This window comes from Odocoileus virginianus, chromosome 17 (genome assembly GCF_023699985.2).
Source record: "Odocoileus virginianus isolate 20LAN1187 ecotype Illinois chromosome 17, Ovbor_1.2, whole genome shotgun sequence".
Lineage (NCBI taxonomy): Eukaryota > Metazoa > Chordata > Mammalia > Artiodactyla > Cervidae > Odocoileus > Odocoileus virginianus.
In genome coordinates, this window is record NC_069690.1 from 21,877,471 (window position 1) to 21,903,778 (window position 26,308).

Below are 26,308 nucleotides of genomic sequence, written 5' to 3' on the forward strand. Positions count from 1 at the left end.
AATGAGAAGTGTGGTAACAGCGAATTTCCACGCTCATCCTGTGTCTGAAAGTATCTAGCTAGATGCCTGATATTAGTAACAACCAATTTCAGTTTCCGTTCTTCCTGCCCAACTCCATTTTTCACCTCTTATATATCCAGTGGGGGTGACTATCTGGGGCAACCACTAGGGAGCAGAGCTGGGGGTGGTGAGGCAGTGGACTGCTGACCTCTGTTAATGCGATTCATGGTGCTCTTGGTGGTTTCTTTTTCCTTTTTTTTTTTAATCTATGTAAAGTTATGTGGAGTATTTAAGTATTTAAAGTTAAGTAGAGGTATTTTAAGAAAATTTAAAAAGCTGGAAAAATGGAAATGAAATATACAATAGGAAAAGCTAGTGAGATAACCACTGGCATTACAGGCAGACATTCTTTTTTTGGGGGGACACCCTGTGCAGCATGTGGGATCTTAATCCCCCAACCAGGGACTGAACCCACGCCCCCTGCAGTAGAAGCTTCGAGTCTTATCCACTGGACCACCAAGGAACTCCCAGGCGTTCCTTCTTGAGCTGAAGAAACCCACGGGTGCAGATTCTGCATCTGCTCCACAAAGCAGCCCAGGTCATTGGCTTCCCTTAGCATCTTCATTGCAGGGGGGTTGCTCATGGGAAAATTTCTGCTTAGGATCCCTTCTCTGAATATCCAGAGTTGGTACCACAGAGCTTAACATATACTTGCCATCTTTTTCAAAGTTATAATTATGATGACTTACCCGCTACTTCTTGCTGCCCTTTCAAGATGGACAGGGAGTGGCAGGGCCAAGCATGCCACCCCTGGGCTTGCTCCAAGCAGCAGCCCAAGGGTATTTCGGCCAAAAAGCCTGACCTCTCTCAGGAGGACAGCCCCCTGTGGATGCTGCAGGAGCAAGGGAGGTGTGAATGGCTGAAGCGAGCTCTGGGATGGGCGTCTGCCCAGCTCCACGGGCTGCTGTGCCTTCCTGTCCTGGCGTGAACGTGCCCCTGGCCGGGTAGTGCGCTGGCTCCCGCCCCGTCTCCGACAGTTAGGAGCCAGAGCTGAGTGTCAGCCTTCCGCTGGATTCCATACAGGTGTGGGGGCTCTGTGCATGCCCCATTGTTCCACAGCGCCGCCCCCCGCAGCTGGGTGGCAGTGTGAATGGGCTGCAGCTATATTTAGCATGAAACTCCTGGGGCCGTCACAAAGGAGTGACCGCATCTTCAGGAGGGTGGGTGGGCGGGAAGGGGACGGGGAGTGAAGTTATTTTCAGAACACATGTCATTGCTGGCTACGGAGCAAGGCTGCGGCCATAATGCCGAGAGAAACAATAGCTGTGGCCAGAGGAAGAGCCTGTTATGTTTCAGGTGGGATGTTTGCAACTGCTCAGGAAACCTGACCCCGCCCGACAGCAGCACAAATCACAGCAGAGCCTCGTGGAGGCAGAGAGGAGGCGGGGGATTCACAGGGCCAGGGTGAGGTGCCAAGAGGCCACGCCTCGAGCCCGGAGGAGGATTTTCAGCGACTGCTTTGCCCTGGGGGCCTGGTTAGGAATGAAACACTTCTGACCAATTTCCCAGACAAACCAGGCCCCCTGCTCTGGTCTCTGACACCTCCCAAGAAGGGCAATGAGGACAAAAGGATCTTGGCAGAAGGCAGCAAGGTGGGCACAACCAGGGCAAGACGCAGAGCCGTCTCGGGCAACGGGGGAAGGCTGGGCTGAGTCGAGAGGGCGGCCTCGAAGCCCTCCCTGGGTGGGCGCACTTGGCCCCCAGTGTCCAGGGCCCGGCCTGGGCGCCGAGGCTCCAGCTGCACAGGTCCTAAGAGCTGCCCACACCCCTTTCCTGACCTCCAGCCGGCCCCGCTCACCAGCCTCTGTGCAACGCCGGAAGCGGGGAGGGACAGGCTGCGGAGGAGGCCAGGCCTCGCCTCCCCCCATCCCGCAGCTGAGCACAGGCCCAGGGGTCTAGGTGGGAGCAGGGAAGCGGGGGTGTGGCTCTGGCCCCAGATCTCAGTTGGGCTTTACAGCCAGCATGGGGGCCAGGAGGGTTTTTTCCAACCCCATCTTCATATCCCCTTCCCCAAACATGTGTGGTTCCTGTTTTGCTGCATCTGTAAAAGGCGCTGGGAGCTGGGGACCTGCCTTACACCTCTTGGTTAACACCCCTGGAGACGGAGGGGGTTCGGAGCCGTGTAATTTACAGCCCATCTCCCCGATCTTAATTCACCCGATGCTCCTCTCTTCCTTATTGTATTAGTGTGACCAGGTACCTGCCAACAATAATGGCCTCTCCAGCTAGGAGCCTCTCCCCCACTCCCAGGACAATTTATACCTTTTCCTTGGGATTTTCCCCCCTTAAATTAAACAAAAAGAGGAAAAATAAGAAAAGGTTAACATGGGTTTGGAGCGCTGCAGCCCCGTAGTTCTGGGCAGGGAGCCAATGGCCTGAGGGCACACACATGTGTGTGCTCTCCCAGAAGGGCCTTCACCGGCCCTGTTTTACAGCCACCTCGGCACAGACTCCAGGGTTCACGCATATGGCCAGACAGATGTGTCTGGCTTACGTTCAAGGCTGGAAAATGAAGAATTATGGAAGTGAAGGGCCCCGGGCATTAAAGGGGGGTGGGGAGAAGGGAAGGGGGGAATTTTTTCTCTGCTGAGAAATCCTCCTGTGGCTGTGAGGCTGGAGGAAGAGGGCTGACAGGAGGCAGGCCGCCAGCAGCGGCGCATGTGGGGCCTGCTCTTAAAGGGGCCCCAGCCGCCCAGCCTGACGGCCTGCAGCAGGCCCTCGGTGCCTGGACCCGAGCACACTGCTCCGAGGGAGCCGACGGGCCAGACGGGCCCCCCCGGCAGGAGCGGCCACAGGCCCCGGAAGTCAAGTCCCTCACGAGACCGCTGTCAGGCACCGCTCGTCACTGGTGAGGCCAGGCTGCCCACGGCGCTCGGGACAAGGCCAGGTCCCCCGGCACGTGCTCCTCCAGCAGCTGGCGCTCCCCTTTGGTAACAGGGCTCGCTCCCACGTCACGTCATTGACTTCTCTGCGCCAGTGGACACTCTGGGAAGGGACTCTCTTGGTTCATGTTCCCTTGTAACCAGCCTGGTAGGTGCTCAGCATTGCTTACCATACTGAGCAGAAGACGCAGGACCTGATTCCAAGGAGTTCACAGTGCGGTGGGGGAACAAGCCCAGCAATAAGTGTAATCTGAGACGCGATATACGTTTCACGGGTGAAGTATAAATCAGTGCCACAGGAACACTGAGCAGAGAGATGACTCCTCCTGGGGGGAGTCGGGGAAGGCTTCACTGGAGAGATGGGGTTTCGTCTAGGGACTGAAGGAAGACTAGAATTTCAACAGGTAATAGGAAATGTGGAGCAGAAGAAAGGGTACTTGGGCTTGAGGGAGCAGCAGGAACCAAAACGTGCGCGTGGGGAAGGGGAGCACTGTCTGGGGACGGTGGGCGGAAGGAAGGTTAGTGCTGTCCAGGCAGCGGGGCCGGAGTGTCTGGATGGACGGGCACTTGGCGTGCACTGTCTTCTGAGGGAGGTGCTGTCACCAATTTTGTCTGACAGGTGAGGAAACGGGCTTGAGGAAGTTAAAGCATTTGCCCAACATCACACAGCTTGTGAGGGCTCACGGGGAATGAGAGAAGAGGCTGGGAAAACAGACTGGGAACAGCCTCAGATGCCACAGTAAGGAATTCAACTTTATTAGCCAAGCAAAGGTGCTGACTATTCCTGGGCAGGGGAGTGGCTCTTTGGGAAGGGAACGATGAAACTATGTATAATGATACACTGCAGGCAGTAAGCCTGGCTCGCAGACCCAGTACCACAACTCCAGGAGCTGCCATTAACAGATTCCAAGGTAAATAGGACCCTGTCAGACTTGTGCAGTGCAGGGTTGCTGGCTCCAATCTAGTCAATCCCTGGGCTACAGCAGCAGCTGTGGCGATGGGAATGGAGAGGAGAGGAGGGCATGAATGAGTGCACAGGATCTGATAAGAAATCAGACACGAGTGGGCTTCCCTGGTGGCTTAGTGGTAAAGAATTTGTCTGCCAGTGCAGGGGACACGGGTTCAATCCTTGGGCTGGGAAGATCCCACATACTGTGGAGCAATTAAGTCTGTGCGCTACAACAACTACTGAGTCTGTGCTCTAGAGCCCGGGAGCTGCAGCTACTAAGCCCATGTGCCACCACTACTAAAGCCTGCATGCCGTAGAGCCTGTGCTTCGCAACAATGAGAAATCCATGCATCACAAGTAGAGTAGCCCCCACTCGCTGCAACTAGAGGAAAAACCTGTGCAGCAATGAATACACAGTACAGCCAAATATAAATAAATAAAACTAAAAAAAAATTTAAAAAGCAGACATGAGGGCTTAAAAGCCAGTGAGGAACTTTAAGATGATGCTCTCAGAGTTCCTTGATAGTTCAGTGGTTAAGAATCCACCTGCCAAAGCAGGGGACACGGGTTTGATCCCTGATTTGGGAAGATCTCACATGTTGTGGGGCAACTAAGCCTGTGAACCAAAACTACCTAGCCTTGCCCTAGAGCCCATGCTCTGCAACAAGAGAAGCTACTGCAGGGAGAAACCTGAGCACCACAGTGAAGAGAGTAGCCCCCACTCGCCACAACTAGAGAAAGCCCAAACTCAGCAGCAAAGACCCAGCACAGCCAAAAAGTAATAATAAATAATTTTAAAAATTAAAAAAAGATGACGCTCTCCTTGGTATCATTCATGAACTCATTGAACAAAAATATCTGCTGAATGTCAACTCTGCATGCTGAGACTAAGAAGTAAGAGAAAGGAAGGAGGAGTAAAGAACCAAGTAAAGAACAATGGTCTAGAAGCCCAGGAGGTTGGTGTGGTCAACAGACAGAATACGAGGGTCCTTGTGAGCTGCAGGGAGGTGGCTTCAGGGCCCAAAGCCACAGGGAAATCATCACACATCACAAGTGTGATGAAAAACCAACAAAGACAGGTACTTGGGGACCTCTAATACAGTCGACTCTATGACTGTTGGGAGTCACAGAGTCAAGAAATGGAGGTGGTGGTATGGAGAAAACTTCTGGGACGACTGATGGTGAGGAAGAAAAGAGTCACAAGTCAGGAAGAAAGACAGCCTGAGGGTGAAGCTCTGAGGGCCAGGACAGAGGTTTAGAGAGATCACAGAAAGAGGAAGGCAGTGGCCATACCACCGTGATGGTGGTGCTGCAGAGGTACCACACACTTAATTCCAACAGGTTGACTGGTGCACATGTGTCTAAAGGCCCATGGATCCCAGCAGACAGAGCTCTTCCCAGGGCAGGGCTCTGTCCGACGGACGAGACCATCAGTCCGCTGTCAGTCATGAGCTCACCCTGTGTGACACGCGCTGTGCACGCACACCGGCTCCTGCAGGCCTCTCAGCCACTCCACGAGGGAGGTGCTGTCACTACTTTCATTGTGCAAATGAGGAAATTGGTTCGGAGAAGTTAAACCATGTGCCCAAAGACACATGGTTGGTAAGTGGTGGAGCCCAGCCTGATAAGGTTGGCCTGACCACACGTACTATGCTCCATGCCAAAGGCCAGAGGTGGGTGAAGAGAAGGCTGAAGACAGACATCCCTGAAGAGGATTGGCGCTTCCCTACGTGTGCAGCTAGTCTTAAAGCAGGAGCGTGGCCAGCCCTTCTCTGTCTGCCCTGATAGATAAGAGGAATAGATAAGAGGAAGTGAGCTTACAGCACAAGAGTTGGACCTGGGCGAACCATAAGGAAAAGCTTGCAGGCAGGGACAGTATGGGTCCGCGAGAGGCCCGCTGATGTGAGAATCCTGGTGTGGAGATTGAGTAATTTCTCTCTGAAGGATTTAGCATGTCCTATCCAGAGGGGCTCGGCCATTACAGTGGGAATACATGCACACAAACGGTGGCCATGACACCAGCTCACCCCCGAGAACAGGTGTTCTCAATAGAGAACCTTGGTTTCTCCAGGAGTGTCTGCACGAGGCTCAGGGGAACTGGGAAACCCCCGAAACTGTGTGAAAGGTCGGGTCTGTGTGGCATCACAGATCATCACAGGGGGAGGAGCTTTCAGCAGATTCTTGGAGAAGAAGCTGACCCTGCCTTGGATCCCAGGAGGAGGGGGACTGCAGGCGCTGAACCAGAATTTAGCGGCGGAAGAACACCACAGGTGGCAGAACCAGTCAGGTCCCAGCAAGAGGGTCCTGCTCACCCCCATTCCATCTCCCCTGGGCCCTGAGCAGACCACCACCCACACCAGAACCGTGTGCCCGGCCGGGCCCCACCTGGATCTTCTCCTGGCGACGCTGCTGCTCCGCTATCTTCCTGGCCAGAGCCAGCTTCTTGGCCCGAAGCTCCCTGATGTCGTCCTCGCCCCCGCTGCCTTCGGCCTCCGAGTCTTCCTCAAAGTCTTCAATCACTACGTCCTCCTCCTTCAGTGGGGGCACACGTCAGGAGAGAGAGGAGACCGTGAGCCCACAGCGCTGACCAGGCCCACCCTTTGGTCCCTCCCGCATCTCAACTCGGGCTTCTCTGACCACTCCCTGCACAGGGCCCCACGGTGCGTGCTCCCCTCGGCTCGGGGAGTGTCACATTTTCCCCTGGCTCTCCTGTGCACTCCAGGGTCCTCCTCTTGCACACTCACAGGTCCACACTGTATCTACTTCCATGCCTACATTCACAGTCCTCTCTTCTTTGCACATACTCCAAACATCAAACTTTGGGCCTATTTTCATTTTGAAACTCACCAAAGGGGAAAACGACAGAGAAAGTTAAACCACCCAACTGAAGTGTAATTCATGCTAATGATCTGATAGGAATCACTCTGGCCAACAGCTGGGATCTGGGCGTGGACACGCCCTCGCCCCAGACGGCGTCAGGGAGCAGATGCTGCAGCTCAGCAGACCTTGCCCTGGTTTCTTTTTAAGACCACAGGCTGGCGGTGTGAGGGCTGGGGGCCCCATGATAGGAATTCACATGACATGACCTTGCACAGCTGCCCTCCAGGGGCCAGGACAGACTGGGAGAAGGCGGGCTAGCTTAAGGAATCTCCTGCCAGGCTGGAGGCGCCTTCCCCAGAGATGGCACCTCCCTGCTCTCAGCCTCAACTCTTAGAAGCACTACTCCCCGGGTGGTCCTGGGCTCCACTTCTCACTCCCTCACTCTTGGCCTTGGTCAGTGGAGAACATGCAGCTGCCTGAGAGAACTCCCTTGGAGGGACAGTGTTAACACGGGTAACAGGGGGTGGTTGAGCAGAAGATTCCTGGGTCTGAATGATAACTAGATGATGATAATAATGATGATAATTATGACAGTAACAGCTGTCATTTACTGAATGCTTACTATGAAGCCAGGTACCCGGCTAAGCATTTTTCATGTATTAACTCATTTAATACAACAGCCTGTGAATGGATGCTATCATCACCCCTAGTTAGTAAATGAACAAACGGAGGTCTAGAGAGTTAAAACAATTTGCTCAGAGTCACGAGGCAAGCAAGCGGCAGAACAGGGATTCAAACCTTAGTGAGTCTGATTCCAAAGTCTGCGCTCCTATCAATGACCCCCAATGGCGCAGGTACAGCCCTGGACCTAGATGGAGCTCAGGGCCAGCATCAGCGGCCCAGCTGTGCTCCCACAGGCCCACAGGGATCCTGCTCAACACAGGCTACCCTTCCCTCCAACTGCCCACTGTGACAGCATTCCGACAGACACACTTTGCGGAAAGTGGTGAGCAGAGTGGGTCTGTGGGTAGGCAGTGCCTTGCTTTAGGAGAATTGAGGGGTGGGGAGTTAGGTGTGTCGGCAGCATCCTTAAGGAAATGGACTCTGTTCTGCTCATGAAGAATGATGTCTGAATAAACAGCTCCCCCCTTCCTCTCTCGATCACCTTAAGTGACTCAGTCTTACAGGGTGGAGAGGGACGAGATCTTAGGATGGGGCCACTAGACGAGATCTCAGAACTGCCACTAACCTAAGAGGTCTCAGGGGTCTGGGGTGTTGTCCGCAGTCACTACTCATCTGAAAACTTGCAGGCTCCCGCAGTGTCACCAGCTTCCAGAGCGGCCCAGGCCTTGGGAAGGAGGAAGGCTCTCTCTGCACATTTACTTCCTGTCTTAGGGGTTAACCTGGATGGGGTGAGTGCAGTCAAGTCCCTGGCCGGCCTGTGGGAGACACTGCCCCTGCCTGCTCTGATCAGCGATACACAGGGTTATCATGGGGCTTGTGCTGAGCCTGACTGAGGTCAAAAGAGGGTCAGCGAGGCTTGTCTGAGGTTGGCTCAGCTCTCACACCAAACGAGGAAGTGCAGGGTTGTGAAATTACACAGACCAGGGTAAGCAGGGTTTCCCAGGGGCCACTAACACAAAGGAACCCAGGAGGCTCGTGGGAAAAGGAAGAAGTGGGCAGCACGGCATGGGTCACAACCTCTGTCGGGTCAAGAAGCCTTAGAGGGAGGGAGACAGTGGGGCATAGCCAAGACCTGGCCCAGGAGCTGGACTGTTTCCTGTGGGAGGGGAGGAGCCCCTCCCTCTGGGCTCGCCTGCCTCCCTGAATCTGGTCCTGCAGGTTCCTGGGGCCAGCGGACATCTCCTGCAGTACCCTGGAGAGCTACCTTGCTCACCTTCTACTGCCTGCCTCAGCCTGAAAACATGGGTGAGAGAGCCCACTGGGGCGCTACCCCGCCCAGGCTTCCCTCCACGGTGCCCAGGGCTTGGGGGGCACTGCTCTGCCCTGCCCAGAGCCTGAACACCCCAGTGGCTTTAGTAAGCCCACTGGCTCCTCCCATACTGACAGCTCATTCTTTCCCGTTACTCCCTGCCCAGGTTTCATCTGGAGGGCCTGGAATCATGGGCTCAGCTTCATCCCTGGAACCACCTCTCGCCTGGAAGTGGAGCCCTGTGTCATCAGGGGTGGGGTGGGGTTCTCCAGCTATTCCAATGAAGCCCATCCAAGACTGTGCTGCTCTGAAGACTCTGAAGCAAAGGTGGCTACCCTATCACTGCCTCAGATCACCAGCGAGAGCTTCCAGCTGACATCTGGCTTCCCGGGCCTGCTGCTGATTTCATCCCTGAACCCCGCCCTGCTCCACCGGGCGCTGGAGACCGCCGCAGGCCAAATGACTGTGCTGGCCGACGGCTGACCTGGCCTCTGGCTGCAGTCACTTCCGTCCCCTCCTTGAGTCCCACGTTCCTTCCCACCTAAGCCCCCTCTGCCTCTAACACTGGCGGGGTGGGGGGCAAAGAGGAGGGAAGAGACGAGCATCAGGCAAAGTGGGCTCTGTGTGCACCCCCAACAGTCATCCACACCCAGGCACACAGCAGGGCAGCGGGCAGCGGCAGTAAACGCACACACGCACTCACAGTGTCCCACCTCACATCAACTCACAGCCCACAGATGGCGGGGCAGCTGGCAGCAGCGTTCAACTTAAGCCGACACACAAACCTCCTGCACAGAGAACCACAGTAACAGTCACCCCCAGAAAGAAACCTCCATCCACGGCGAGGCAAACGCCAGTGGGGTCTGGCAGGGGCGGGCACTCGGGCTGGCGCACACACATACACGCACACACACACTGTCTGGAGTGAGGCAAGGGCTACAGGAACAACCAAGGGCAAACAAACAAGAGGAGAATTCCTTAATCACATCAGGATGTGCAGGAGGGAGGGCGGGAGGGAGCGAGGGAGGGGGTGATTTTCCACACGGGGCCAGCAATGTCAGCTCTTCCTGTGCGTGTGCTGGAGGCTGCAGTTCGGGCCTGCGCTGCGCTGGGCTCCACACATCCATAAACTTGATCCTCGGCCTGAACCCTAACACTCCCCACCCCCCCGACCCCCTTCTCTAAGCCTCCAGAGCTGCACATTATTAAACTCTTTCTTCCCTGCCTTCTCCTCCAATGCAACATTAAAAAGAAGCATCTGGAACTCGTAGCAGAGCGAGATGGAGGCACTGGGGTGGGAATGGCAGGAAGGGGCACCAGCAGAGTGCACTCTTGAGGGGCCGGCTGGTCACGTCGGCATCGCCACTCCTCTGGGTGGTTATAAATAACCAAGGGTCAATGCTGAACCCTGGGCAGCACAGGGCTGGGGAGCCGTCCCTCGGCCACAGCGGGCTCTTCCCGCATTGTACCTCATCTTCCAGTTGTTTTCCCTCTTGGCTTCCCATTTCCTTTCCCATGGTGTCTGGGACGGGTGCCACTGACACATATTTTCCACCCTTGAATGCCAGCAGAGGCTCTTCTTGTCCACAAAGGGCTTCCAGAAAATACTTCAGCACTGTGACCCTTTTGCAGTCGGCTGCAATAACCTACGGGGCGAGAGGGAGAGAAGAAAAACAGCACTTTCTGAAAGGGAAGATGAGAGACATTGACTGGAGGCTTAGGGGCACCCGAGAAATGTGTCATCTGCGAGGTGGGGGTGCGCAGAGAGAGTGAGCGGGAGCGTGTGTATGTGAGATGAGGCCAAAGGCCAAGATCCTTGAGTCACCAGCATCTCCCCTCAGGTCACCTCTAGGGTGGCAGACAACCCCAGCACCAGTGACCGCTGTCCTCTGGGGTTCTGCCTCTCTGTGACCTAAGTCCTGATATGGTATCTAGCTGGACAGGAGGAGGGGCGGAGGGTAAGATGCTGATGGTCACAGAACGCGGAGTCCTGGTGCTCTCACTGCCACTCTCCATGCTGCTCCCAGCTCCACTCTTGCCAGATTCCTGAGGGGAGAACTTTCAGCCTGAGTGAGAAATGAATGATGAGGGCTTTCTTGGCTGTTTCATTTCAGCCAGATCATTTCAGGTTTCCCCTGACAGGTTCCTGCCCCACCTAAGAGCTTCTCATGCTCAAGAGACGGGGGTCCGGCAGGAAACTGTAGTCAGGAGAAGGGAGACAGGCAGGGCAGGTGGGAGCAGGGTGTTCCACCACGCTCTGCTCCTCCAGGGGTTTGGGCTGTCCCGCTCCCATGTGGCCACATCAGCACACAAGCCAGTGCTGTTGGAGAAGCTGGGGCTGATTTAGCTGAAATGAAATCAGTGTCTTGAGCAATCATCACATTTGTAAGTGGCTGAGATGAAGTTTCCATAGTCACCCCGCCTGGGGTCCTTCTCCTGCGAGACCTGCAAACCTACCTGCTTTGCACCTTCTTGTGCCCTTTTCTTCCTCCCTGGCCTCTGGGGTCCTCTCCTCCCTTCTGGGAGGGCACTCACCCAGGGAGGAGAGGGGCCCCCGTTGGATCTGGAGCTCACAAGTAGTGAAGGCCATTCCCACGAGGAAACACTGCAGTGGTCAAACATGCCGCAGGGCGGCAGCCCCTCTGTGACCATGACTCCGGCCCCCCACCTGCCACCAACCTCAAGCCTCCCATCCTATCACATGACGGGGACTGCCCTGGCTGCGCCGCGCAGTACGCTAACGAACCCGGAGACTGTCTTAGACTGTTTGCTCAGTGGTGCACAGGTGTCTTTGTCATCGCCCTTGCCTGGGTGATAACCCCCGACCCCCTGGTGGCAGAGATTACCTCTTGCACTTCCCTGGCAAGGGGTGCCGGGACAAGCAGGGCACTCGGGAGGTGCATAGGAAGGGCTGAGAGGCGCAGGGAAGCCGGGCTGGGTGCCAGAGGGAGAGCTGAGGCAGGCATGACCCAAGTCCGCCAGGAGCCGGTGGAGACAAGCACCGCTCCGGCAGCCGGTGGTGGGGGAGGCTGACCGCACACTCAGCCTCCTCGGCCACGTCTCAGCCTGGATGGAGGCCCAGGATGGAGGCCCAGGATGGAGGCACACGGCTCAGGGCTGACAGCACCTCTGCTGGCCCCACCAACGGCCTGCGAGGCAACTGAGGCCTGAATCGAAGGCTGAATACCTCGACCACCTGGGAGGCTGGCCTGAAAGGTGCTCGGCTACCCGGGAGCGGCTGAGGGAAGGATAGCTGTCATGAGCTTGGGGTGCCTCATCCTGTGCTTCCAAGGAGGAAAGAAGTGCATGCCGGGCCAGGGCAGGTTACCGTGGGTTCCATCGCGTGTCTTCACACATGGGATGAGGAAGGCTAGAAATACAGAAGCAGGGGCTAAGAGGCATTAAAGAACAGAGCTGAAATGAGTAATAGCCTGGCAGCCAGCACGCACAGCGGCCTCCCTGCATCCCCAGCCTCTCACTTGCAGAGGAAACTTCTGCATTTCCACAAGACTGCCAGTTTCCTCTCTGTGGTCTAATTTTAACCACCTTGTCGTTACAGTGTGTGTCAGCCACCTGACCCCACTGTGACCTCTGACCTTCTGCCCCAGCTACTGCTTGCACTATGGAGAATTATGTAATGGAGCCAAGACTTTCCTTTTCGGTGTGAGGCTACTGTCACTGAATGGAGAGGAGGTGGGGGTGCAGGAGTGAGAGAAGGACAGAGGAAAAGCCTGACGGTGGTCCCTGGCATCACCCTGGGGTGAGGGGTATGCTGGCGCTCCCACTGAGTGTGCAGCCGAAACCTGCCCAGGAGACAAGAGTGTGCCCAGGGGTGTGTGTGCTGACAGGCGGACCGGACAATTCCTGCTGTCAGGGCATGGGCCGGAGGGCACGCCGAGTGGCTGGGGAACAAAGCAGGATTCCTGGCCAAGAGGGAGAAAGGCCACATGTGTGGACGGTGGGGCTCCTGGAGACGGGGATTTCCAGGAATGCAGACATCCTGAGCCGGCCCACAGCACATCCTTAGAGGATCGCGGGGAACTGTCATCTACGTGGACACACACACAAAAGCAGTGTCACCTCCCTTCCCCAGCCGCTGCTTCCCCCCCTCCCCATTTTAGTTTTCACTCTGTTTGGAAGGAACCTGGCTTCCAGGGGGTTCTGTCTGCTGTGGCCATCAGTTCCTCCCCGAGGGCAGAGGAACTCCTGGATGATTCTCAAAGGAGCTCTGATCCAACGGGGTCTCTAAGTGGGGTGTGGAAAAGAATTCCGCAAGTTTGGAGAGAGAGAAGTCACCCAGCCTTTCAGAAGGGTGTCCTTGCCTTTGCGATCTAACTACGGGGGAGGAGAGCCAAGGCTGTACAGTCTCCTTAGGTTTCAGAGTGCACTGCGGGGGTAAGGAGTGGGACTGGGGCAATCAGGGAGCTGGGAACTCCAAGAAGCAGAAAGTCCAGGGCTTGTCCAGGGATCCGGAGACCCCTTCGGTCTCCAGCCCACTGGCCTGTCTGCTGAAGCCTTCTGCTTTCAGGTGGGAGGGACCAGCCCAGCAGGGTAGGTCCCTCCTACACAAAGCCTCCAGCACTTGAGTTGGGCAAGAAAAGTTTAAATGTGGATAAAAAGGGCTGTCACAACGGAAGAAGCCCTTTAAACCACCCACAAAGAGCCAACTCCAAGGCGAGCTTTGTCTGGCCAAGGAGGATTTCCTGGTAGGAGAGGGGTTAAAGTTGGGCTCCCCGCTCAGAAAGGAAGGAGCCCAGATGCAGTCTATGACATAATCCCCACAATAGCTCTGTTCGTGAGTACATTTTTCCATTCTATATCAATGAAAAACAGAGAATGTAAGTGGTGTGTACATTGTAGCTCTGGGCAAATTCTAGATTCTCTAGAGGAGAAAGATCTGGGCTGTTAACAGGTGGGGCTGGACCAGGGCTGGAGGTGAGGAAAAGGCCTGGTGGCCAGGGAACACCCGGGGAACCTGAGACTTGCAACTTCCTAGGGGCAGTCATCGTCCTCCTGGAGGGACTCACGGTGCAGGAGACCACGAGGAACTCCAAAGTTACTGGACAAAATGCCTCTCATGTCTTACTCCAGTCAGCTCTGAAAGGAGACTGGGGCTTTCAAAAGAAGCCACCGCCATGAGCAGTCCCCGCTAGCCGCAACTAGAGAGACTCCTGCACGGCAACAAAGACCCAAAAATAAATAAAATTTAAAAAGAAAGAAGGAAAGGAAACTGGGGCTCTGGGTCAGGGAAGAGCTCAAAGAAGGGCACCCAGAGAAAGCCCCTTCCCCTCCCCCGAAGGCCGTCTGGGGCAGCGTGCCCCGCCGGTGGGAACTGAAACCTCAGCTTCAGGGCTCCAGCTATCACCCGGATCAGGTCCACACGCAAAGAACCCAGCAGAAAGGAAAACTGAAAGTGAGATGTGGCTGGGTGATATGGGAGCCTGGCCTGTCCCGGGCTCAGTTCCTTCGAGAGAGATAATGTGAGCATGCATGTGGTAAGCAGAGGCTGGTGCCCGGAGGAAGGTGAGGTCTTGAGGAAAGCAGGAAGAAACCACCAGGGTAAAGAGAGAAGAGGGAAGGCAGTCTGGGGCATATCTTGGGTGGGGCGGTGGATGAGCAGAGAACGAACAGTGTTGTCTGAAAACCGGTGAATCTCCATGGCCACGCAGTAGAGCATCAGCACAGCCTGTGCAGAAATGCCTTGAAGGAACAGAAAGAGAGATCTAAGCTGTCTTATGGGAGGTGGTGGAGGGAGAGGGAGAGACGAGGAACTGAGCAGCAGGTACCACAGATGGATGTTAAGTTGTGAGACTTAACACCAGCCATGGGGAAGGGGGAAGAGCCCTGATTCAGCCAGGGAACAGGAGGCGGGGTCAGAGAGCTGAACCAGGCCTCTGGATGCAAGCTCCAGGGAATCAGGGACTCGCTGCATCTTTATTGGACCCCTGTTTTCTCCAGACAGGCCTCCTGGAAGGCACAGACACTGGAGTGGCTGGTTACATTTTGCAAAACTTCTTTTTCTAAACTTTTGGTTTGGGGCGGTCAGAATTTAAACTTGCTCTATCAGCCAGTTCTATTTTTTTTTTTTTTCTTTTCTGGTTTTAAAAAGTCTTGCTTGCTACTGCTCCTCTGGTTACAGAGAAAAATCACACGGGTTTTCCCCTACAAACTCAAGTTTACAGGTTATTTTTCTTGTTTCTCTAAATGGAGCCAATTACTTTCACATTTGTTGAAACCTTCAATCAAACTTTATAGCTTGTTAATTTCACAGAATGTCCTTAGAGCAAATAAGATGCAGACAGAAAAGTGAAGTCTTGCTGAGATTATTAAGAAATCTTAACATAGCCTATAAATCCACGACCAAGGCTGGTAAAACACAGGCCCGCCCGGCTGGCTGCTGAGGTCAATTAGCAATGGGTTAATTGTCATCTTTAATGAGCCAAGCCTGCATGATTGGCTACAAGAAACTGAACACACACTACAGTGTTTTCACGAACTGAGAACCTCTAGTGATACACGACTCATCCTCACGGGAGACCGAAGGGTGGGTCTATCATCCCGGAAGGATGATTCTACAGCGGCCGAGGGTGGGTCAGCCTGAGAAGAGGTCTGCCAATGAAAGTTCAGACACAGGGAATCCTCTGGAGCTGGAGGGACACAGGAAGGGGTTATTCACGTTCCTAGGGGAGGGAAGTTGGCTTTGAGGATGCACAATCCCTCTGAAGGCTGAGGCAGCCGCTCACGATGAGGGGGAGAGACAGATACTCCCAGCCCAGCTGAATCAGGATGGATGGGTACTGCATTGTGAGAGAGGGTCACAGGTCAGAGGGGAGAGGAGGGAAGAACCTGGCAGGCGCTGAATGACAAGTGGACAAGGAGAAAAGGTCTGGATCCTTGTGTCAGACACGGATCCCGACGAGCCCCGGGTATCCTGTCCCAGGGCCTCCGCTCGGTCAGCAGGTCACTTGCTCCCCATCCCTGCTGCAGCAGGACCCCACTGCTTCCAGCACGGGCCTGGCCCTCAGTCTCTTTTGATCCCAGCGTCCAGACTCAGCCAGCCCTAGTGCTATGGTTGGTCTGTGCCAGCTGAGGGGTCGACGGGTCACAAGACGAAATGCTCACATCATTGGGCAAACCCACCCTGCAGCAGCCATACCATTCCATGTGTCTGGTCCCAACAGCTGTGCTTTCTTCTTAGTGGAGGCAACATGGGCAGTTACCAATCAGCTGGCAAGGCACAGATGCCTGTTCAGAGTGAACAGCAGCCTGCAAGCCCTACGTATACCTCCCCCACCATGTACGTGTGTGTGTGCGCGCGCGCGCACTGGCCTTAGGTTTCCTAGAGAGGGGTGGGTGGGAACTGGCAAATGGTTAGGTGGGAAGACTTGGTAAGGGTGGGGGAGACAGAGATTATGTTCACACTGGGAGGAGAGGTGGGAGAACAGAGGAGAAGTGGAGTGCACCCTGGTGGCAAGAAGGTAACTACAGAAGGAAAAACAGGTCCATTTGGGAAGAGGCAAGTTGAGGTTATACAACAGCTTGGTCAAGAGCCTGGATTTCATAGTTGGAGGTCTAAATTCAAGCGCTGATGGACACTTTCTAGCTGTGTGTCCTTAGGCAAGTTACTCAATGTCTCTGAGACCCGGCTCAAAGCTGTTTGAGAGAGATAATGCATCTCAAATATCCAGCAAGGTACCTAGGCTCAGAAAGTGCTAAATACATAAGTGGCTGTTATGCTTTTTCTTCTATGCTGCCCTGCTCTGCTCAGAGGCAGGAGGAGGACTCTGTCTGACACCACGGAGACGTGTGGAAGCCAGGCTCAGAGGTAAGGGCACATGGCTCAGGGCTGAGGGGAAAGGCCCTGGGATGCTCACCTGGCTGCTGAAGCTGCTGAAACAGTTTATTTTGAGCTAAGGTGTTGGATCCAGGTGACTGGACAAGGCAGCTGGTGGAGGGAAGGGCCAGCCTTCCTGCAGTGGCCCCCCCCTTCCTGCTGTCTACAAGGACTCGGGACCTAACCACAGGCCTGGATGCATTCTATAGGACTCCAGAGGGGCCCCGAGGGCTGGGGCTTTAGGACAAGCACTAATGCACACATCATAAATAAGGTCCTGTGGTGAATCACAGCTGCCTTAATCCTCTGGCCCCCTCCTATTAGGGTGTGGGTGGCAGATCTGCCTCTGTCAATGGTATCCTCCCTACAGGAGACAAGCTGCATCCTTGCTCCAGGTCTCTCAACACAAGAAAAACAGTTTCTACCCACCTGAATTTCCTGAGCTTGGACATTCTAAACAAAGCAAGAGAAGAGTCCTGGCTCTCCTGGGTAGAGGACAGCTGGCTCTTCTTGAACTGTTCCCTCGTGGAAAGAAACTACTTTTTTTTTCCCCCTGGAGCTCTAAGCTCCAACTGTATGAGCAAGGTGCATTCTCAACAGCGAGCGCGTTGCAGGGAGCAAGCTATAGGCAGCAGTAGCTCGGGCTGCAGTCCAATCGGCTTCCCCTGCAGAGGCTCTGAGAGCAGCCACCCGCACTGGCAGGGGCTGGGCGGATACTGGCACTGCCAACACAAGCCTCTCAGGTCTGGCTGGCTTCAGCTGCTCTGAAACCTGGAGCTCCAGCACTGGGGCCCTCACTCACTGAACCAGCAGGGGAGGCTACAAGCTCAGCCCCTGGGGAGGAAAGGCCTGAGTCTGTCTCAGTCTGCAAATATCCACATGCAGTCGGCTTCTACACTGCCGGTTAGTTCTGGGCCAAGAGCACGGTATCTGGAGCTCTGGTCGCTCTGAGCCACTTGCCTCTTTGCCTTCCACACAGTCAGCATCAGGAGGCCGCCCCTTGGGTTCGTGTGCAGGCTCCATCACCCAGTTTGCTTCTGGTTTTATTTATGTGTGTGGGGGTGAATGCTGAGGCCTGCAGCATTCAACACACCCAATCACCACTCAGCTCCACAGATGCTTACTAAGTGTCTACTGTGTGCACGAGGCCCCATTCTAGACTCTGAGGGTTCAGTAGAAGGGGGTGGGGCACATTCAGAGCAGGAGAATCAAGCTCCCAGGAGAGAGATACCTGCCACACCAATGACTGACAGTACCCAAAAGGGCAGAATTCTCACTTCTCTTCTCCTTCAAGGGAGGCGGAAGAGGAAGCCTGGGGAGAAGCAAAAGCCCTCCGCAGAGACCAGGCACATGCTCCTTTATCCCTCTGAGGCGGAGAGAGCCTGAAGAAGTCAGGACGAAGAAATCCCTTGAGCTTAGCCTTGGTACCAGGTGAAATCCCCGTCTCTCTCAACGCTCCCCACGGTCCGTGCGAGGTCTCCCCACCGAACATCGCTTCGCTCCCTCCTCTCTGTTTCTCCCTAACCCCCAACTCCAGGTACCCCTGTTCAACATTGCCCTGCATGCCATTTGCCCCCTGGTACCTCTGAGACTAAAAATTACTCCCCAAACTGCCTCGACCTACAGGCCGTTACTTTCATGCAATCAATTCATTCCCTCACCTTCCTTTAAGTGTGATACAAACTCTTTCTTTTCAAGAAGTTATCGTCCAAAAAAAAGAAGAAGTTACCGTCCAGCCTGCTGGCCCACTGCCCACACATTTTCCCTAAGGCTCTGCTATGTGACAGGGATCATGCCAGGCATTTTGGGCAAGAAGAGAATAAGGCAGGACTTCCCGGGCAGTCCGGTGGCTAAGACTCCACATTCCCAATGCAGGGGGCCCAGGTTTGATCCCTGGTCAGGGAACTAGATCCCACATGCTGCAACTAAAGATACTGCATGCCATAAAGAAGACTGAAGATCCTGAGAGCCACAACTAAGACCCAGGGAAGTCAAATAAATAAATATTAAACAAACAAACAAACCATACATGGTTTAAAAAAGACAGAACAAGGTAGATGCAGTCCTTGACTTCACAGAACTTTCAGGCCGCGGAGGGATCCCACAGTAACCTGGCACCAACCAAATCCCCAGATGCCCCTTTGGCACCTACAGGCGAGGCCTCCATGTCCCCCTCCTCTTCTCCGACAGCATGGGGAGCCCTCCACACCTGTACTGGCGCCACAGAGTGAGCTAGCAGTCACTCAGAGCCGCCCTGGAACCCCCGCTACGTCTCCCAGCGAGCCAACACTTTCCTGTCTATGTCAGGTGCAGAGGACTCAAGATCCTCTTAAAACCATTATCATTTCACGTTGAAGACATATGTAAGTAATTTTTCTTATGACCTACTTAACAGATTCTTTTTCCTATCAACTTTCAGTCCTGACCATGCTGTATGAGAGGTCCATTACTGTTCTCAGTCTACAAGGGGGTTCGTTCCCTTCTAGGGAACCTATTCCACCTTTGGACTGTTCTCATTAGTGGAAATGTCTATCCCTTTCACGTCCAGATCTGCCTCCCGGTGCTTCCAATTCTGTTCTATGGGGCCACAACAAAGTTCTTAACTCTGCTTCTGTCTGACTGGCCTCCAATTTTTTTGAAGTCTGCTCTGTTATACCTTCTCTAGGCTAAACAGTCCCACTTCCTTCCACTGCTCCTCACTTCAACCGTCTCCTCAACATCCTGGGGATTCTCTCACTAAGACTTTCACTGAGACGAATGTCTCCTGCAGGGAGTGCCCACGTGCGGTCAGGCAGCAGAGAACAGAACACACGGCTAGCTCCTCCCTGTTCTATCCTGGACACCTCAACTCTGCAAATCGGCCAAAAAAGCACATGCTCTGTTGTTCACCACTTTGCTCAAGTGACACGTTGTGAGCTTTTAATCAACAAATCCCCAAAGCGTTTTCACGTATGTGGCTAAATAATATCTCTCCCCACTGCTTGCAAGCCCTCCACTATTTCCCTTTATCACATTCCTTCACTGAGGCCTTCCCACGCTATAAAAACCCCATTATTCAGTATTGTCCTGTACATTACTTGCTGTGTGTGCTGACTTTCTGAATAAAGTAGGATTTTAGGTTTATTCCTATTGGATTTAGTGTAATTATTTACTTCTTTCATTGGAGCCTATCAAGTTCTCTTTGGGTCCTTCATTTGTCATCTGAGAATGCCACCTTCCCTCTCAAGTTCGTGACATCCATAAATTTCATCTGTTTATGCTTCGCAGTATCTTTCTCCCATTAGGCTATCCTGTTTTCTTTCTTAAGGAAGGCTCTTGAGGACAGGCATGTAATCTGTATGTGTGTGTGTGTGTGTGTGTGTGTGTATTTAAAGAAAAATCTATCTGCTGCATCTAATACACACTATGGGTAGTTGGATGACGTGGATGGCCGACTGTGGGAGGCTGACGGCAACTCGGGGACCTGAGGACAGCTCCAGGCGCCATCATGATGGTGGGGGCGGGGGTGCTGGCCACACTGCATAACCATGAATCACGCTCCTGGTGCTGCACAACAGGACACCCTGGACAGACTCAGAGATGTTCCTTTCTGCTTTGGGTGGTGCTCCCCATGGAGATTCAGGCTCTAGAAGGAATGATGCTCTCTTTTGACAGGCTACCTACAGAGTTTCTAGTTTGAAATAAGATACCACAGGAAGCCAAGCTCTAGGCACGTCCTGCCTTGTCTTCACTGCAGGCTGCTGCCCCAGGGCAAGGCACAACACACCTCAGCGAGAGGTGAGACTCATTCTCTTCAAAGCACTGATGTCATGCTCAGAGGAAAACATTACACCTGTATCTCGAGAATCCCCACGGCATATTAAAAATACAGTGAAGAGAACTTCCCTGAGTTTGGGGCTGAGGCCTGAGGCAACTTCAAGCTGCCTTTTCAGGTTCTACATCTAGAGGCCTGAGTCCCAAGTGGCACAGGGCCTCATGGCTGGAGACACGACAAACGTGGGTAATAGCTAAAGGGAACTGAAGTCTATTTATAGTTTGATAAGGTTTAAGTAAGCCAAATGCCTGGCATACACAAGCTGTTCAATAAATATTAGCTCCCCTTTCTTCACCCCTGAGTGCTAAAAAGCATTTTAAAAACCACCTGCACTGAATCACACAGGGAACTGGTTAAAAATGCCGATTCCTGGACTCCACTTTGGACTAAATAAATCAGTATCTCTGGGGACAGGGCCTTGGAATGTGTACTTTAAGTAAGCGTTCCTGCTATTAACACTTACGAACGCTGAAGTTGGAGAATCACTGCTTTAAAGGCTGGAAGACTAAGAGGAGGCAGTCACAAGTTTAGTCCACTCTTCAAATGCAACTCCGGTGAAGGTACAAAGAAATAGGTTACATTTTTCATGGCAGTCTTCCATTTAGAAACCCTCAGCACCCTATGAAGCAGTAACTATTACATTCAGATAATGATACTAGAGATGAGAAAAAAATTAATGAGATGTGAAGCCAGATGCAATGGCTTCCTAGGCCAGCATTCTTGCCACCTCACCAGACCCACTTCCTACAAGAGCACCACTGGGGCTTCCCAGGCACAAAAACAAAACCCGCTGCGTGCGGCTCTATCCATCAGAGCCAGGCACGGTGCCTCATCTAATCCCCTTAACAGCCCCACGAGGTTGGTGCTGTCAGAACCTCAATTTTACAGATGAGGAAATCAAGGCACAGAGGAGGAACGTGCTCCGGGTCGGGCGGCTGATAAGTGGAGAAGCTGGGAATGGGCCCCTGCTCGGAGCGCTCCAGCCGCCCCAGCCCCAATGGGTCCGAAGCATCACCTGCGCTTCAGCCAGAGACTCTTACAGCCTCTGCAGGGGAAAAGGCTGATCATAAAAAAAATCCAAACAGGGCAGCCTCCTGCCGCTGATCTTGTGAAGACAGAGCTCTCGGGCTTGCTGCACTTCTCTGGGGGCAGCCAAGCTGCTACAGGACAGGAGGGACGTTCACTGCATGCTCTCCTGCGTGACGGTGGGCAAGCCACCCGACCCTGTGTGCAGAGACGCAGGTGATTCCGAAGGGCTCTTTCCACCTTCAGGGGTTTCTCTGACTCTGGGCAGTCATCTTGGGAAGGAGAGGAAGACGGTTCTACCACTGACCTTGATGCTGGAGCCTGGCTCTGTCACCGGGGACGGTGCCAAGAGCTGGGTTTGGCCTTTTGGAAGGAAGGGCTGAAGGTTCAGAATCTGAACTAACTGAGAGCCGGGAGATAATTCCGGATGGGAAAAGATGGTACAGGTTCTTCTCATATGGTCGGCCCCTCAGGGAGACTCGGAGGGTTTTATGAATCATTAGCACAGAGCTCCCCTCTGGCCACAGAGCAGAGGAAGAAACATCAGACCAGTTTATAAAGCTCCAGAGCGGAAAATTTCTGGTGGTGTCCAAGCTAAGTTTTTTGGCTTTCTGTGAAGTTTGGAAAGACTTATACTGATGTTTTAATCACCTGTTTAGTGTTCTGAAGACTCTTGTCAGCGGCTCACTGAGCCGGCTCCAGCAGGCAGTGGGAGCTGCTGGCGCACACATTGGGCTCGTCCTGTGAGCCGTTTCTTTCCCATGGCCGTCTCTGACACCCCACAGCTCCCACCAGGCCGCTGGGAGGGTACAAGCCAAGCCACTGTGCCCTGTAGGAGGCGGAGGACAAGGTTTCTGGACTACTTCTCACCAGGGCGGAGGCCGGGAAGGGAGGCTTAAGAAAAGCCAAGGTGGGAAGAGAGAAGGGGTGGTCTCAGGGGACCAGTCTGCCTCTGGCGGCCACTGAGGAAACAGGCTTGCCGTCCAGGAGAACCACCGTCCAGACATTCTAAAGCCCCTGGGCACTGATCATGAAAAGACGTTCTTACAAGTGAAAAAAAAAAAAAAACTGAACAAACCCAGGGCAGGGCACGTTCTAGAAACAAAAACTCATGAGCATGCAAGAAGCCCTTTAAGGAGGTTCAGGGCAGCGGCATGCAGACCAAGTCAGCATTTTACTTCTGCAGTTTGCATGGATCACAACATCTCGGTGGCGGAAATAGCCCATTTTACTGGGAAAGCTGTGCTGGAGATGAAGTGGTGGCTGATGGTTGCTAGGCACTAAGCTATTTCATCTGATTATCACAGTAATCCTGGGAGACAGAAAGAGGAAGAAGAAACTGAAGCCTGGAGGAAACAAACATCCAGTCAGGGGCAAAGCTGGAATTGAAACCCATTGTGTCTTACTCCGGGCTTCCCAGGTGGTGCGGGTAAAGAACCCGCCTGCTGATGCAGGAGATAAGACGCAAGAGATGTGGGTTCAATTCCTGGGTCAGGAAGATTCCCTGTAGGAGGGCACGGCAACCCACTCCAGTATTCTTTTCTTGCCTGGAGAATCCCACAGATAGAGGAGCCTGGCGTGCTGCAGTCCATAGGGTCGCACAGAGTCAGACATGACCGAAGTGACTTAGCACGCACACAGCACGTGTCTTACTCCAAAGTCCATTACACTCTGTAGCCTCTTAGGAAGTAACAGTATTTTTGGAAAAAGGGACCTACTGTGTTCAAGGATATATTGCCCCACCCGACCCCAGCTCAGCAGTAGCCCAATGGCTCACTCCCAGAACAAAAGAAACAATTCTGATGAACTCACATGCAGATGAACAGGAACCAAATGGGAGCCTGGCTAAGCTACAGGCAAGAGCAGTGACACTCAAGTCAAAACCTTGTCGGGCTACCTGCTCTATCATTCAGCTCATTTACAGCACAGGTAAGACTGCACCTGGTCAGCTGATGAGCTGAATATGGGAAACTTGTCACTATGGGATGCCAAGTTAAAACCCACACGTGAGTATCCCCAGAAAGTTCTCTGCAGTCTTGGGCTCAGGATGGACTGTAGAGAAACAAGTCCATCAGAAAGCCTGGGGACAGGACAAAGGAAGTCAAAGCTCCTTCCCAAAGCTCCTTCCTGGTACCCACAGGCTCCACAAATCTGTCAATCTGAGAAACTTTTACAGTGAGAGCAACAGCGTGCGTGCGTGGTTCATCTAGCAATCCTTGATCCCGGAGCAACAAGAAGGCAGAGAAGAGAGAGAACAATAGCTTCCTTCTCAGTAGAGAGGCTGGGCTGAGGGAGGAGATGCTGATTTCTGACTGAGTTCTCACAAAACTTTCCCTTTACTTCTCCTCTGCTCTTTCCAGGGGGTGCTTCTTCAACTGCCTGCTTTCTTCAGCTGAGACTTAACCTCCCTCCGCCTGGCCGGACCGCTCCACACACCACCGTTCCCTGCCCTGTTATGCCCGAGTTTAAGCAGATAAGCTGCCAGCATGGCTTCTAACGGAGGAAGGGAGGGGGGCTCTCCAGGGAACTCCACTTTCTGAGGGAAAGGAGTTTGTACCACAGCAAAAGGCACACGCTGCCCTTCCTCAGTGACCTCAGAGAGGAATCTACTTACAAAGGCTGCAGTCGGAGAGGAAAGTGGGAGAAGGAGGGGAGAGAGAGGGAGACCGTGATCAGAGAGGTCGCAAGGCCCACTGGAATAACTGGGAGGCCAGGAAAAGGCCGCCTTGTCACGAGGACAGAACTGCTCAGACCCCTCGGATTATGACGGAGGGAAGGCGGGTGCTGAGGCAGTGCCTGGGGCAGAAGCTGGCAGACCCCTGCGTTATACACGGGGACATGCAGGAGAAAATGCTCTGAAGCTGATGACAAGGCAGACAGGAAACTTCCGTGTCCTTGCTGACAGGAAAGAAAGAGTGAAATTCTGGATCCTCTCTCCTCGGCAGGATTTCTAACAGGCATCTGAGGCTCACCCGCTTCCCAAGGATGTGCTGACAGCTGGGAATACTGCCCTTCAGGTCAGGCAGAGCAGGGATCTAGGCCTCTCCAGGAGTTCACATGAGGTTCAGTAAGGACTCAGACCATGATCCAAAACACAAATGGGACTGCCATTTCCTGCTGGGTTTCCATGCTGTAAAAAAGTGGGGGAGAGATGCCAACAGCAAAGTGCTTAGCCTCCTGTGGAAAATGGAGTATGTGATGTAGTCGGCTCCAGGCTCTGACTTGTAAATCTAAGTGAGAACTAGTTGCTAGCTGTAGAGGATTACAGTGTTCAAGAGACACTCCACCACCCAACCTGCCAGTCTCTGCTCCCTGCCCGTGGACTTCTAGGGAGCTGACGACAAAGCTGTCTGGGGCCTCCATGGGACGGGCAGCCTGGGGCTCTGGCAGCTCCTCTGGACCTCAGTTCACTGTCCTGTGTTCTTAAACAGCTTTGATGGAACAAGCCATCTGTGAGGGTTATTTAGCTTGGAACTGGAAGAGAGTGAGGATGTGGAAAAAATAAATTGGGCGGCCAAAGGATGGGGCCAGAGAGAGAGAGGGCAGGTGGCATGTTCACGGGACTATGTGCCAGGGCCAAGAGGAGGGTGGGACAGCAGAGGAACAGTGCCGAAGGAGGCCGGCACGGGAGGTGCTGGAGCACCCAGGACAGCACGACTTTATCTCCAAAGTGGTGTCTGCCATTCTCCTTCAAGGGCTACAAACCCTCACTTGCAGGTGTCTGTGATGGGGGACTCCTGGGCTAACACAGCTGTTAAGCGCCCCTGCTTTGCCATCTGAAAAACAACCGGAGTTCTGCCTGATTTCTTGCCGGGCCTGGGCCTGCAACTTAGTCTAAAAGGCAAATCTAACAGTTTTTTGACACCCAAAGCCACAAGATAATGGCAAGAGCTCAAAGAGTGGAAAAGAGAGATGATGGAGGATCAGGGGGAATTCTTATGAATTACAGAAAACAGGAACAGAAACACATAAACTGCATGGCACATGGGGAGGATATATGGGAATCTGATGCAGGACTGGATTGTACCTGGTCGTTTCTTTGGAGTCGTCTTAACCGCTCCTCCAATCAATATAAAGAATATATATATGGGCTTCCCTGATGGCTCAAATGGTAAAGAATCAGCCTGCAATGTAGGAGGCCCGGATATGATCCCTGGGTCCTGAAGATCCCCTGGAGAAGGGAACGGCAACCTACTCCAGTAGGTTCCTGCCTGGAGAATTCCATGGACAGAGGAGCCTGGTGGGCTACAGTTCATGGGGTCGCAAAAGGTCAGATATGACTAAGCGACTAACACTTCCAATTTCATATATATGTGCATATACACAGAGAGAGAGACTTTTATGTTTAGAATCTAGGCGTTTTCACATATGTTATCTCATTTAATCCATGCTAGGGGACTACTAGCATTCCCATTTCACAGAGTGTAAACTCAAGTCCAGAGGGAATGAATAACTTACATGCAGCTTTCTTATGATCTGAAAGGAGCAGAATGAAGATTATGATTCATAACGAGACTTTTAATCAGACCTCTGCAGGTCATTCTGGCAAAATGGCATTAGCATTGATATTGTCTCATCTGATCTATTCTCCTCACAAGATGTGAAAAAGAGACCAAAAAAGCTGCTCCTGGAGTCTATTTCTGATTCTTCACCAAGTCTTTCCAAGTCATCAGACTAAGAACAGGCTTAGAGACAGTGAGCCAGCAACTCTGAATGCTGTTTACTTGACATACACACACAGAGAGACATACAAACTATTATAAACTGCTTAGTATAGTTTCAGTGCTTCATGCTGGTAAGACAGAGACACAAAATTTCTGTACCAGCCTGTACTAGTGAAGCCTACTCACAACCTAAACTGTTTTAAAATGGACAACACAGAGCTAAAACTGAATCCCGTCACTGAATTCTGTTACGTAGACTAAAGTCATTCTTGCTGCTGACAAAGCAGAAGGGAAGTTCAACAACAGCATCTCTTTTAGGAGCTGCT

The 26,308-nt window shown here is 53.2% G+C and overlaps 1 protein-coding gene across 5 annotated transcripts in view; it reads right to left on the bottom strand.

Moving 5' to 3' along the window:
* SMG6 (SMG6 nonsense mediated mRNA decay factor) overlaps window positions 1-26,308 on the bottom strand; it is a 197,074-nt gene that overhangs the window by 11,965 nt on the left and 158,801 nt on the right. For all 5 annotated transcript variants that reach the window (XM_020909771.2, XM_020909772.2, XM_020909770.2 and 2 more), the window contains 2 exons: window positions 10,114-10,290; window positions 6,277-6,423 (listed from right to left, as the gene is read on the bottom strand). In XM_020909771.2, coding sequence (XP_020765430.2) covers window positions 6,277-6,423; window positions 10,114-10,290 — 324 coding nt within the window. The remainder of the gene's footprint in view (window positions 1-6,276; window positions 6,424-10,113; window positions 10,291-26,308) is intronic.